At 35.2% G+C, this 15,130-nt stretch overlaps 1 protein-coding gene across 6 annotated transcripts in view; it reads right to left on the bottom strand.

Annotated features, from left to right (window-relative positions):
- The window catches only part of LOC106462361 (cAMP-dependent protein kinase catalytic subunit alpha), a 107,437-nt gene that overhangs the window by 19,154 nt on the left and 73,153 nt on the right, over nt 1–15,130 (bottom strand). For 5 of the 6 annotated variants that reach the window (XM_022389772.1, XM_022389766.1, XM_022389777.1 and 2 more), the window contains 3 exons: nt 4,769–4,851; nt 3,233–3,359; nt 2,501–2,596 (listed from right to left, as the gene is read on the bottom strand). In XM_022389772.1, coding sequence (XP_022245480.1) covers nt 2,501–2,596; nt 3,233–3,359; nt 4,769–4,851 — 306 coding nt within the window. Of the gene's footprint in view, nt 1–2,500; nt 2,597–3,232; nt 3,360–4,608; nt 4,692–4,768; nt 4,852–15,130 lie in introns of all 6 variants that reach the window. The other variant, XM_022389759.1, reaches the window with a different exon arrangement.

The following is a 15,130-nucleotide window of genomic DNA, read 5'->3' as shown; positions in this document are numbered from 1 at the left end:
TTTAATTATGTTTGAAATTATGAACATTGCTCAACATCATGAAAATTAAACCTTATTTTCAATAAGCAATCCTGAAAAATATTTGGGGGTGCTTAACTTTTTTCCAGGTGTATATTTGCATAATCTTTATAATCTCAACAATGCATATCTATAGTTCTTTTCAATATATTGTACCTGGTAATTACTCTCCTCCACCACAAGATGTTGCTAAATCAGTAATGTAAAGTAAAATGAATTGTTGGTAACTGACATCAAATATATAATACCTAACATTTCTGACTCTCATCTATAACCAACAAACACTGATGAAACACACCCAGTGCAAAAGTAAAAATTAATTCAGTTTTTTTTAATACACTGGAAAAATACCAGAAGTGGTTATTCAGTTTACTTTATATTAACATCCCCACTTTCCAGAGTCAATGAGTCCATTCATTAGAGGTAAGATTGTTTATAGAATTTCATATAAAATAATAGCTACTCTTGCAAAGCTTTAACATAAATAGAATTATGTTCAGCACTTATCATTACTCACATATGAGAAATTAGTGTGCAGAGAATATATGGTATATTAGTATTTTCATTATAGAATTAAAAGAAAAACATCGTTTTTGGGGTATCTTCATAAAACTAAAACACTGAAAACCCTGAAAAACAGAAGTCCTAATAATATCATGTAGAACGGCATTCAGTAGAAGATCATGGCATGTCCACTTTGATTCCCACACATGCACAGAGAGTTAAATGACTTTCATATTATTGTATCAGATTAGAAATAATCAGTTATTGACTAAGAACATAACCAGATTGCTGTAGGCTCCAGAAGTATCAACTTCATAAAACCCCAAAACAGTTTTACAGTAACTAATAGACCAAAGAAATAAAAACACTGATAATTAATATTTTTTTTTGATATTATATGATAGTGTAAGGACATTTGGCTATTTTTTTTTATTAATTTCTGAAAAACAGAGGGTTGTTTGGACCCTCTTCCCCTAGATCTGTGCCTACATATACATTAAATAATGCAGTTATTAATTTCACACACACACAACAAGAGGAGAAGGTGGAAGGGCTCTGGCCCCCTTTCCTAGATTCACACCTGCTTATAGAACACTAAAAAATAACTTATTGATTTCTGGAACAGAAGTGGATGGCAGGTCTGGACCCCTCCCCTAGACCTGCACCTACTTATACAATATTAAAGAAACACAGTTATAAATCAGAAACATAACACAATGGAAAAGAAACAGTAAATTTACACTTAACTTAACACTAAGTACCCAGAGTCAGCAGTGAGTATTGCCAATCAGTCGCCTTTCCTCTAGTCAGCAGTCCAAAATTAGTGACAGAGGCAGAGAGCCTTAGTAACTTTGCAATAAGAAAGACAGGATAGGCAAGTTTAGTAGCAATGCAAATCGAACCCCAGAGCCTCAAATCTTGAAGCATCCCTCCCACTCATTATGTAGTTTTATACTTAATAATAAACATAATGGTAATATTTCAACTACTTGGGTAGTCAGTAATCAATAACAGTAAATAATTGATTAATTTACAAGACACCAATTGTTGTAATCACTGCTCAAAGAAAATGAATGATACTGATTAAATGAAAAAATCACCCAGCTCTAAATGTAGTACTCATTATTTCCATCCCTGCTATATTTACCTTATTAATTTATTAATCACTGGTCATACTGATGAACTCACCCAGCTCTAAATGTAGTACTGACTATTTCCATCCCTACTATATTTACCTTATTGTTTTATTAATCACTGGTCATATTGATTAACTCACCCAGCTCTACATGTAATACTCATTATTTCCATCCCTGCTATATTTACCTTATTGTTTTATTAATCACTGGTCATATTGATGAACTCACCCAGCTCTAAATGTAATACTCATTATTTCCATCCCCTTATTGTTTTATCAATTATCTATCCTGCACTTTGTTCAGTTTTTATTCTGATGCAATGACAAGCCTTCTCAAGACTAAGTTCAAAATCCACACAGCTTGGTACTGCACATACTCTTTTGTTTGTTTAGGAACCAGAAGTGCTTATTTTATCAGTATATTAACAAAATATTATTGCATATAATTATTTTCTGTAACCATATAGAAAATTTAACTAATATTCATTACTCAAAAACTTCATGCACAAGGATACCAAGGAGCAACCTGAAGTAGTACTTATTAAGTTATTCAAGTGTAAATACTATCCTGTAAACTTCAGAAGATCAGCATCACTACTCACTACATTGCATCTAAAAACAGCAAAAGTAAACAAGTAATAGCAATGTTTTTTCAGTTTCATACGGCAATAATTCATGGAATTGTTGTGTGTGCGCGTGTAAGCATATATATTTATACACACATGCACACTAATCCAACAACCAACGCCAGTGTTAAAAAATCACTGTAAATTAGATAACACACTGTTCACAAGAATTTTCAAATTAGAGACATAATTTAGATATGCACGTGTAATTTCTCACTTTACTAAGGATGATTTCTGGGGACAGATATTCTGGAGTTCCACATAATGTCCATGTTCTTCCTTTTACTCTCTTTGCAAAACCAAAGTCTGTTACCTTAAAAAAGTATATATTAACAGTTACATTGATGAAAATCAATTGCAATTTCATTCAGTAATAAACTAGATTGCTAAAAGTCTATAAGAGTATGAAAACCTACTAGCATAAAACCTATATTCAAAGCTGTATGTGATAAAAACCTATCTTAGAGATGAATGTGGCAGGATTATTTTATGAGGATGTAATAAAATACAAAATAATTAACAGATTTACTCACATAATTAACACATTTACTCACCAGTTAATTAAAATAGATAAGTAAGCAAAGGGTTTATTCTTAAAATTCTCCATCACTTGTGAAAAACTATAAAATTCTCAGAGGTGAAATTTCTTTTGATTCAGCATAACAAATTTGTAAATTTTGCTATTTGAGCTTCAGAGTTACTCTTTCTAGTTACTATTTGAATAGTAACTCTCTGTAATTTGGACAGTGTCATATTCAATCGTTTTGTATACTTTACTCACCGATCATTTTTGTTAAAGATGAAAACTAGTTTTCTCTTTAGTTGATTAAAATATTATTATAATAATTTATATAATCAACATCACTGGAAGTTTGAGCACCTTTTTTTCACCAGAGAAATACTAAATTTGGATGTTTTTCTTAAAATTGAACAGATGTAAAGGTCATACCTTGATATAACCATCTTGGTCTATTAGAATATTCTCAGGCTTCAAGTCTCGATATACAAGATCTAATGAGTGAAGATACTGGAAGGCCAAAACTATCTGAGCAGCATAGAATCTTGAATGTGGCTCACTGAAAGATAAATTGATAAAAAATAATCTTCTTATAGTGTACTCTCTTGATGACATAATCAGTTATAAAACAAGCTAAAACATATACTTGTATACTAATAAAGATATATAAGAGTGCATTCTTTGCCTTCAATTTCTCTGCATTGAACCTGCATAACTCAATTGACCATTCAATGGATATTTCATTCCTTTACATAAGATAAACATGGTTTATATAAAAAGTATCTCACGCAGTTACTCTTAGAGAGGAACCATAAGATATATTTATATAAAAAAGCATTTCTCCTATTATCTTTACACATGTATAAACTAGCAACTACACAATATATATATATATATATATACTGAAAAAAAATACAAGCAATGCTATTAGTTTTCTAAGCCCACAATAAACATTTAAATACAATATATTGATTTTAATTAGAAACTACTAAAAACAAAATTTACAGATTATCTATGGTAATGCAGAAACTGTTTAACTGTATGCAATTAATTGTATACTAGAAAACCAAATAGTAATAAAAATCTAAATACTTATAAAATAGATACATATGCATTTGCTAAACAAAGCATTTCTCCTGTAAACAATCCACTAAGAAATATAACTTGTGTATGTGTAAAATTATCCACACTCCTCATATGATACGAAATATATGTTAATCACATTTAACAAAAACTCAAGAGTAAATCTGATTCATACTCTATTAAACTCAGAGTAAATTAACAATAAAAATAACTTGAAGAACCAACTTAACTCATTATTTTACACACATTAAATGAATGTAAGTTTCGAAAAGAGATTTAAAAAATCAAGCACTTAGATGTAATATTAAGCAGTTAGCAACAACTACAAATAGAAAAACTGGAAACAATAATTTAAACAAATCATGCATTTAGATGCAATATTCTGTCTACCAACATATGCAAACAGATGAGATGAAAGCCATGCAACATACTTACTTATCAAAACATGCAATACAAGAGCCAATTTAGTGATAAAATACTGAAATAATTTCTAACAAGACAAATCGTGTACTGATTCATTCTATGATAACATTCTGAGAGGGAAAGTAGTTCTGCACATAACATGCATTATTTCATGGTGGAATTCTCACAGGCAAATTAGCTACTACAGCAGCAAATGCAAGACTAGTTAAGCATCTGTCATATCTACAACAGAGAAAAACCAGTCCAAATGCATAAAGCAGAGATGGTGCATACTCCTACAAAGCAGGCAGCATGCACCTCACCTAAATCTTCCACTCTTTCGTAAATGTGAGAACATTTCCCCTCCAGGTATAAACTCTAGAACCATGTACAAATTGGAATTGTCCTGAGAAAAGTAAAATAAAACTATTTTAACGAATTAGTATGTTTAAAAACAAAATACAAATTTTTTATTGTTCTTACCTGAACCTTCCAACTTTTCTTAGATGTGAAAACATTTCTCCTCCTACCACATAAGGCAATACCATGTATAGATTGGAATTATCCTGAAAGAATAGCTATTCATAAATATTACTGAACACAAGTTACTCAGACTGTCACATGAAATATGATTGTATACTGTCCAGATTTATCTAAAAAGACTAGTTAAATTATACTGATTCAGAAGTAATCTTTTGAAAGAATACACAATCACAAAGCAGTGCTCTTGGTTTAATTTTTGATTCCAATACTACAGTATTCCACTTACTGTAGTTATAATTAAAAACCTATTTTTAACTAATTTTAAAGTTAACACATGACAAGAAGTTTAACATACTTGGACTATATCATCACTAATTATTTTATTTCTATAGTGCATATTGGTGTACAGAAGACATTTTAATATCACAAAACTGTTGTTTTTCTTTAATTGGACACTCAACATTTCACTTTACAGCTTCTTCAGACAGTAACAGACAGTACAAAGTTTTTTAAAGGCAACCTTTAGCTATTGTTTTAAATATAACCTGACCAAAGTTCTAATTTAATGTAATGCTAACAGTACTTTGAGAAATCATGATATGCCTCTTCACACAAGTCATACACATATTTTAGAGACTGCCCACTCAATTGGTTAAATGCCCATGGATTTCATTTTCAATTTAAACTAAGATTAGTTACATAAACTAATATAACTAACCACAAAATGGTTATCAACAGAACAGATTCTAACTTTCACAAGATATATGGTTTGACTCATGTCCAAATCCTGCTTTAAAAACAAAAAATCTTAAAATTTACAAAAGGTATTTTTATAACTGATTTTGTATTAACTGACAAACAGTGACAAAACAAATAGTTTAATTTCACCATTATTCTCCAGAATAATTATTTGATTTGATTTATGTTTTCTTTAACAGCTTCTTCTGGAGCATTCTTATAGCAAGAGGTTAACATCCAAACCCTATACTTTAAAAAAAAAAAAACACCAGCAAGAAGTTTAGCAGTTCTCTTAATATATCATTCAGAAGAAATTCACATCTACAGTACCTTTACTTAACAATTTACTTGCAAACAGAGCTACCAGTTGGTCTTAATTTGAAAAGTCAAGGTAACACATTTTCAGTACACAAAATATTCAATGACTCAAATCATTATTGAATATCATTTTTATGTTTAGCTTATACAAACAACATACAGCAATGAACTAGGCTAACTGACTACTAAATTATTTCTATTTGCAATCCTGATATTTTTTAATGAAAACAGCATTTCATATATAAAAAAATAAACAATTGGAGTCTTGGATCTTACAAAGGCTGAAACACTTAGGTATTCACACATAAATAGGAGCTAAAAAGTTGCCAATCTTTTGGTTCTATATATTGAAAATCCTCTAGAAGATAAATACTTAGACAAGTTTCTGCTAAACTGAATAATCTTCCATTTACGTACATCTAGGAATCTGTTTAATCACCTTCAAATGGTATCCTTGTAAAGGTGTCAATATTAATCCTTTTCTATACTAGAAACAGTACAACCATTTTACTGAGCTTTTCACACTTGACTGATAGTTAATACACAGAAAATAGCCAATGTATTCATTTTAGTTTTAGTATGTAATGTTTAATATTTGGAATGCAGTTTCACAACAGATTGTAATTTTAAAAACCAAAACTTCTATCTATCAAACTTTAACAAAGTAGTCTTTAAGCTTTTTATGATGTATTTTGACAAGTTAAAAATTCTTGCATCACAAGTTGTGATTGAAAGAAGCTTAAATAGTGAGAATAAAATGGCTGGCAAGTGTGATACTAATAATATGGTTTGTAAAAAGAAAAAAAAAAAAATCAAGAAATAATCACTATTGTAGTGTTCTGCAGTGTTTGATCCAAAGCAGCAGATAAAGATTCGAGTTTACATAAATGTCCAAAAGACAGACATTTATGGAAAGAATGGGCTATTTGCCTGAAAATGAAGAAAAGAATAACAGATGTAGTAGTACCTAGTGTTGATGAAACCCACCTATTTATATTGAATTATTTCACTACAATCTGCACAAGCCTCTTAATACTGCAGGGCAGATGCACTCCACAACAAAAATCGATAAAACACAAGTAAAGAATATTTCCACTCTTGATATTTTCCAGTCAAGTTTGAGGTTGACAAATGCAATGCAGGAATGGTGAAACTATTTTTTTTTCTATACTACTACATATGACTTGTTTAACATTTAAAAACTCTTCCCCTTTAATTAAGCAGCTTCAAAGATCATCAATATAATCTAATATTTTTACAAGGGAAAAAATTCTGCTAATTCAATTTCCACCTTGTTGATAAAATTAGCCTGTAACAGTCACGCATTTAGCACTCCCCTCACTAAAGATGATACAAGCATGATGGGCAATGTCACCTAGAGTTCTTTTGTCAAGGCAACCTGCTTATCTATTTGTCACTATTCTTTCAATTAAAACATTTATTTAACCTTAATTGCTGTTTTTTTCCTTTTATGAATGGAATGTAAGCTCTGATCAAGTCAAAATAAAAATATTATTTTGAGAAAATATATTCAATATAATGAAAACCTAAATTGTAACTTAGTAAGAATACAACTAATGTGGTTTACTAATTGTAGAAAATACTATATAGTTTCTTTTTAACAGCTTTTTTTGCAAGACAAGGCATTCATGTTTGACCAATTTTGGAAATGTGATTAAAGGTACTACATATTTTTTCCCAATCAAGAATAAAAATATTATAATATATACATACTTCCCAAGTGTAAACTGACATTTATTTGTGTCATTGTCCAGTTACAGGACTGTTGATACTGCTTATACAAGCAAAAAATATTGGTCCATATATAGAGGAAACCAAAGTGCTTTTTGATCATGTTGTGACAGATAAGCTCCTAAGCAAAATGTACTCACAAAATTAGACAGACCACCAACAAGATACAAAATATCATCAATTTCTGAGGAAACAAGCTATATGATTTCATTATATGCTAAGCAGAAGCAGTAACAAACATGTTTGACCATTTGTCAGGATAGCGCTATGCAGTAAGGCAAAAAATATTATGAACAATGCATAACAGGATGGAGATATTTTTGCCACTGATATAGCACATATTGAAACTGGAACTAATAATATGGCAGCAAAGTTGCAAGTTGGAACTGACTATACTACAAAGTTAACATTTTCTTAATCTGAAAATGTACTTCTGATAGATACTAACCTCCTCTAACAAAAAACTTTCTCGACTTATACTACTCTCTATCAGTACAAATATTTTCTCACTACTGGGCTTTATACTCCCTCTTATTTCTGCATACTAACATGCAAATGATTATGCAGCAAGCCTCCACCAATAGGTGTGCAACACTACCACTTCAAGATTGGTCATATCACACCAAACCACAGTGGAAGAGAGTAGGACAGGTGGGAAAGGTCAGTGGAAGTAAACATCTATTGGAAATACATTTTCAGTTTAAGAAAATATTAACTTCTGATACCATATTTTACCCCCCTCTCACTAAAAAGTAGAATTACATAATGAATCAGTGGAGAGCTAGTGAGAAGATGATCCCCCTTTATGAAACACCCAAAGGAAAACAATGGAGTTGAGAAGGAGTTAAAAACAATACACTTGTGGAAAACTGCACCACTTCTGAGTCAGGTATACTCTTCATCCTTTAGTAATGTGTCACCAAAAAAGACAGAAACACGGAGGGACCCAAAGAAAAAATTATAGAAATAATGAAACCCCTGGTGTAGAGTGGCTAGGGTGTGACAGACTGCACATGAGAAGTTGACCTCAATCAGCACCTGGCAACATCTGGAATTGTACATCAGGTCCACAGTAGGAAGATGGTCCTCTACCTTTCACCACAAAAATGGGAACCAGCAGAGAAGAGGAGCTATGTTACCAAGAATCCACATCCACATGTGCAACCAACACCAGATCCACCAAAAACCAACATCCTTCAAATGGTAGGAAGGTGGGGAGCCCAAGAGACTGTTCCTCTCTGGTCCAAAACCTGGTGTCATTGGGAATGTTTTGTCCAGTCCACAGTAGGAGGAGGATACACAGCCTTACACATATGGTAATTAATTTGTCTCATCCAGCTACAACCAACAGCATAGAAGAGGAGCTTTGTTAGCAAGAATCCACCTCCAAATATGCAGACCAACAATGTGCAGAAAAGATCACAGGAAACAGAAGAATTCCATGGAACAAAAAGACAGGAACAAGAACCACAAAAGGAGGCAGTACAAGCCATATACCACAATAGATAACAAAATAGATAAAGTAAACGCTGTGGATCCAACCAGCAGAAGAGGTGGGAAAAGAAAAAGGTCTAACAACTTTCCCGGGTAGCCAATGTCCTGGGAAGGAAGGTCCAATTTAGATAGTGAATAACATACGAGGAATGGTAAAGGATACGAGAATCATTAATGGCATAACTATCGGAACAATGATGACCACATGCCAGAAGGGAAAGGAAATGGGTCTTATAGTAAAATGGTACAAGGAACACATTGCAAAGGATTCAAATGGAGAAACAGACAGGACATGATGGACAACACTGAGATCCCAAACCGGTAGAACAAAGGAACATGGAGGATGGTCCAAACAAAAGGACTGGAAAAGGAGGGAAATAACTTGGGAAGAGAAGGTATTCTGGAAGTGAAAAAAAGGAAGGGGTTCAACAGGGCAGCCCTAAAAGGAGCAACAGTTGAAACAGATAAACCATTAACAAACAACCAGATGAACTAAAGCCTCCGATACATTGACAAGGAAGAAGGGTGAATGATACAGGCAAGGAAAGATGCTACATGAGGGACGAGTCACAGAGTTGAAGCACAGGAGCAGACAAAAGTCACACATGAAGCTGGAATGTTGAGATGTAGGGATGAAATACATCTGATAACCATTGTTGGAGGAGGGATCAGGATAGAGATAAGGGCAGGGGATGTAGCTCCAATAAGGGCCAGAGCAGAGGGAACCACAACTGAGCCAACCAATATGGAGCAACCAGCAGAAAACAACAAGGACTAACTTGGATATGGGAAAAGACCCAGAAGATGAGTCTGATCGGAGGGTAGGCATATAGGTGAAGACCCCTCCAATATGGACTGAAAGCATCCACCCCCAGAGGTGAGGGGTGAAGAACTGGAAACCAAAAAGGAAGGAAGTTTGGCATTCCAATGAGTGGAAAACACAAACACACACATACAAACATATATATATGTGCAGGGTTCCCAGTTAAGAACAAACCCACAGAAAAACCTGAGGATGAAGAAAACACTCCTCGGGGCACAACCTGGTTGGGAAGTGATAAGCATTTGACCACAAGATTCATAACTCCAGGAACATGACATACCAGAATAGTCATGTCCTGGTCGGTTGTCTAGTACAGAAGATCCAGAGTCTGAAAACACAGAGATCTGGACTTGGTTTCTCCTTGCTTGGGAATATAATTGACGACAGTGGAGTTGTCACAATGAACCATAACCATCCACCCACAAAGGAACGGGAAGAAATGAGCCTGATGAACTGCGAAAGGTTCCAGGATGTGGAAATAAATGGAGAGTAGCCTCCTCAAATGACTACATACTCAAAATCTGTGGGGAATCCAGGAAACCTTCCCAAGCCAAACAAGAAAGCATCTGTAAACATATAAGACTTGGTACAAGATGGGGGAATGGGAACCCTCACCATGGTAAAGTTCCTGTTGAGCCACCAAGCAAGGTCAGCTCTGATCCCAGGTGGAAGGGATAGGGGATAGTCCAAGGGATCTTGGGGGGGGGGGGGAGTTCCACAGGGCAAGAAGCATCTAATGAAAGGAATGCATGTGCACCCGACCTAAGGGAATGAGATCTTCCATGGAAGCCCACAACCCCAAAAGAGAGAGAGAAGAAGAAGGTAGGGCCTTCGTGACTGCCCGCTCCATATCCTGGAGCCAAAATGAAGAAGGCTGTGCTTGACTGAGATGGGGAGTGAAGAGAACCCTCAAATGAATAACATACTGTGAAGGATAGTAAAGGGCTTCTCCAACTTGATAAGAAACCCCACCCGAGCAGCTTCCTGAAAAAGTAAGAAAGTGTGAGTGACTGACTGGGCATGGAAGGATGTAAGCAGAAGCCAGCTGCCTATGTAATAAGGAGTCCAAAGACCCAGTGAGTGTAGATGACGTGCAAAAGAGTATACCATTCTACAAAACACATAAAGAGCTGAAGAAAGACCAAATGGCAGTGCCCAGAACTGGAAGACAGAACCTCGTGGATAAACCAAAGAAAAATGGCGTGACATTGGGGCAAAAAAACCCACTGATGTGAGAGGTATGACTCCAGAGTGAAGCAAGGTGTCTCCAGATAAGAATACAGCCAGGATAGAGCTATGATATAACTCCAATCTCCTGTATGTTTTGGAGACAACAATTATATAGGAGTAAAATCTAAGTTGAATGGGCACCACCCATTTGGTAGCTCCTTTGCGTAGTAGGTCTCGAACAGACTCGGCAAGACAAGTAGATGAGGTACAATCCCGAGGATTAGAGAAGGAGATCTGGGAAATGGATAGTGTTTGTTTTCGTATAGCAAAGCCACATTGGGCAATCTACTGTGTCCATCAAGGGTAACTGAACCCTTGATTTTAGCATTGTAAATCCAAAGACTTACCGCTGTTCCATCAGGGGACAGGAGATGGATAGAGGGGGAGCAAAACAGAAGGCAGACATTCACAGACAGAACCCATAGAACTGATGTGAAGTGCAGCCAAAGACACAAACTAAACTTACTGAGAAAGTCCTCATTACTAACAAACTAAAACAAAATGTGGAAACATGCAAAGTCTACAAAGTACATAAAAATAACAAACCTGCAAGCTATGAAATTCAACCTAAAACAGAAAACGATAAGTAACCCCAAAGTACAAAACCACTAAAGGAACCTAGAAGATAAACGACCCTTAAAAATCAAAGATACAAGTCCACCCAAAGAAACTATAAGACAAAGAACACAAAAATAAAACCAACCCTAAAAACATGAAAATAAAAAGGTACCCAGTGAACAATAACAAAGTTTAACTCTAATCCCCAATTAGATGTTATTAGTAGTAAAGAAAAAGGAACTTACAAACAAAATAACATTAACAGTTAAAAGAGGTAAAAATCCAAACAAAAACAAATGAACAATTAAACTCCAAATGCAAGTTTAAATTAAATTACCCGGCATGGTAAAAGAAGTATCAAAATATAACTCATCCAACAGTGAGCAGAGAAGACATGAATAACCTAAATTATCAAGTGTAGAAATTAGATTCATCCACACAAACTCACTGAACATTGGTATACCTACAGAGAGTGAGAAATACACACTGAAAAATTTACCATAGATCTCGTGGGAAAAGAACAATACTCAATCCAGCAGATTACATGGAGGCATGGCAACAGATGGAAAGTTCCGTAGAAAGACAATTTCCAAACTGTAGTTATATCCCACAAAGATTGTAACATGAAAGGGAAAAAATCGTTGTTTAAACATGAGACACAAATTCCCCACGAACTAAGTCCTGTACTTCCACAGCAGACATCATCAACCTCGAGTCCTGGGGACTAGTATTATACTTATGGCAGGAATTTCATCATCTATAATAATAAATCTTGAATTCATATGAACAAACCAAAATTTGGAAACAGAAACCAGCCCATGACCAGATTAATGGCACCTAGATTATGACATGACAACAAAGTGTGGGATGAAATGCAGAAGATCCAATGCAAGAAAACAGGTCTGTTGACTGAATGCCCCTTCCCTGGTATTATACAAGACTACCATAGGAGCCCACAGGAAGCGAAGGAAAGACTGACGAGCAGCAAGAAGTGCCAAGATCGATATGGAGGGAGAACTTGGAAAGAGACCATTCCCTCAAAACATCCTGAGTGTCGAGAGACCCCCCCAACCAGAAAAAGAAGTACCGTAAAAGGTTACATTCCAAATGAGGAGGAGGAAGAGAATAGCCCACGGTAATATGTTTCTGATCCAACCACCAGTCTAGGTCTGTTTGTAAGGGAGGTGGAAGGGTAAGAGAGGCATCTAAAGGATCCCAAACAATGCTCCATTGGTCTATCAAAACACACTGACAATAAGGCATGAGGGCATAGCTAAGAGGAACAAGGGCTTCGAGAGAGAGAAGGAGATGATGAGATGCTCCATACGAGACATTCCATAGCCCACAACTGAAGTGGAGCAGGTTGGGCCCAATGAAGGAGCGAGTTGAAAAACACCCCGAGATGAACCAAAAAACTGTGTAGATGAAAGGAAAAATTCCTCCACTTTCACAAGCCAACCCACCATGACAGTGTCCTGGAGATCAAACTGAGGATGTAGGACTGAGTCCTCTTGTGGGGAGGCAGGAAGCAGCTATATGTCCAAATAATGGTGGAAACAAAGGTCCCTGGAATGAGTCAGGCAAGCAAGGAGGAGTGAAGGAAACATGATTGTGATACAATGGGGAGATGAATGGAAGATAATGACCAGACTTATCAAAATGACTTTCAGAACCTGTTGATTACCTGCCACCAAGGACCTCCAAGCATGGGCAAATTGAAGGAGTCTCGCCCCACTAGACCTTAATTGAGAATGGTGGTCAGGCTAAGACAAATAAAGGAAAAGGTAATCAAAAATTTTGGGGGTTTGATCCCCACTAAGGTAGAACTGATACCAACGTTGTGAGTCCAAATACAGAAAGTTGAAATGATAATCAAAAGCGTGATCGTCCACAGTATAGGGGGATCAAGGCATACTGACAACCTGAATGCAAATGCTCCCCAAAATGACTCACACGAGCCCCAATATTCAAGGAACGAGGAAACACTAAAATAATGACTCAAAGGCTAGTCCTTGAGAAAAACAGGAATAGAAAACAGGAAATGGGAGATAAGGACAAAACATAACATACCTGAAGAATCAAATCCACCAAAGGGGAAAGAGGTCTTGGCAAGTCCTCCAAAAAGACATGCGACTGATAGGCATATTCAGGAGGGGAAAAAGGGCTGTCCAAACCAAAAACTTCCTGAACACTGAAAACCATGATAGGACAATCCTCGGTTTGTTCTGTTTGTTGTATGAAATTGGTCAACTCCCAACAGAGCAGAGCCATCACTTCATTGGCCGATAATAATGGTTATGATCTGTTGGACATGGTCAGCAATTCCACTGCAGTAGTTGTAGATGTGACAACATGAAACTGCGAGTACATAACTCACAAAATTGAAAGAGAAGAGAAGATAAATAAAATAAGTTGTAATTCTCCACAAAAAAGAAAATGGCAATGAACAACATAATTAAATTAGAAAAATTAAACAACTAAAAACTTGTAGATAAGTGAATTAAACCATGAGTGATTTTATTCAATAAGACTGCCAATCGAGAAGTGGTTAACAGTTGCAAGATTAGAGAGGCCACTAGTTACAATAGGGGTGGTGTCGCTTTCCTATTGGTGGAGGGTTGCTGCATAAACATTTGCATGTTAGTATGCAAAAATAAGTGGGAGTATAAAGGTTAGTGGCAAGCAAAAATTTATGACAATGGAGGGCAGTATAAGTCGAGAAAGCTTTATGAGAACAGAGGTAAGATATCATATTACAATTTAAGTTTGTTCTAGTAAAATAACACTGCCAATTTCACAAATCAATGATTCAATGTTGAGGTATGGTCAAAGTATACAAGGATGCTTTATTCGACCATTTCATAGTTGTCAGGAAACTTTGGCAATTCAGAGGCAGTTATTTGGTTAGACCACACCCACCTAACACTGAAGAACTATCCCCAAAAGGCCAGCAAAATCAAAGGTCTCATTATTTTGTAACATGCACAAGACAATCGTTAAACAATGTGTTTTATTAAAACCATTTTTCTATCTTTACGCATCTATATATATATATATATAACAAAATATATCTTACGTTCACATAGTAGATTTTCTTACTGTTAACATAAAAGATGACAATTACAAATACTTAGAAACCTTCCATCTCTGATTAAGTTAAATGTCTCAGCCAATACAAGGCAGATTTCTTTTTTTCCAATGATTATGTAGAAAATTAGTAGTCTAATGACTGAAATTTGTTTAGTCAAGAAGACTGAAAGAATGGAAACACATTAGCATGTTCTTCATTCACCCTCAGTGCATTAAATTGTGCTTAAGTGAGGGTACTTATTAACTATAACTGCATAATTGATAATATTTAACTCTTTCAGCATGGGTTTGGTCCCTGGGACTGACCTCGTAACCATTTTGTACTTGTTATAATTTTCATGCTATAACTTTTAAATTAG

This window comes from Limulus polyphemus, unplaced genomic scaffold (genome assembly GCF_000517525.1).
Source record: "Limulus polyphemus unplaced genomic scaffold, Limulus_polyphemus-2.1.2 Scaffold45, whole genome shotgun sequence".
Classification (NCBI taxonomy): domain Eukaryota; kingdom Metazoa; phylum Arthropoda; class Merostomata; order Xiphosura; family Limulidae; genus Limulus; species Limulus polyphemus.
The sequence above is the reverse complement of the archived record's forward strand: the minus strand, read 5'-3'. Positions and strand labels throughout refer to the sequence as shown.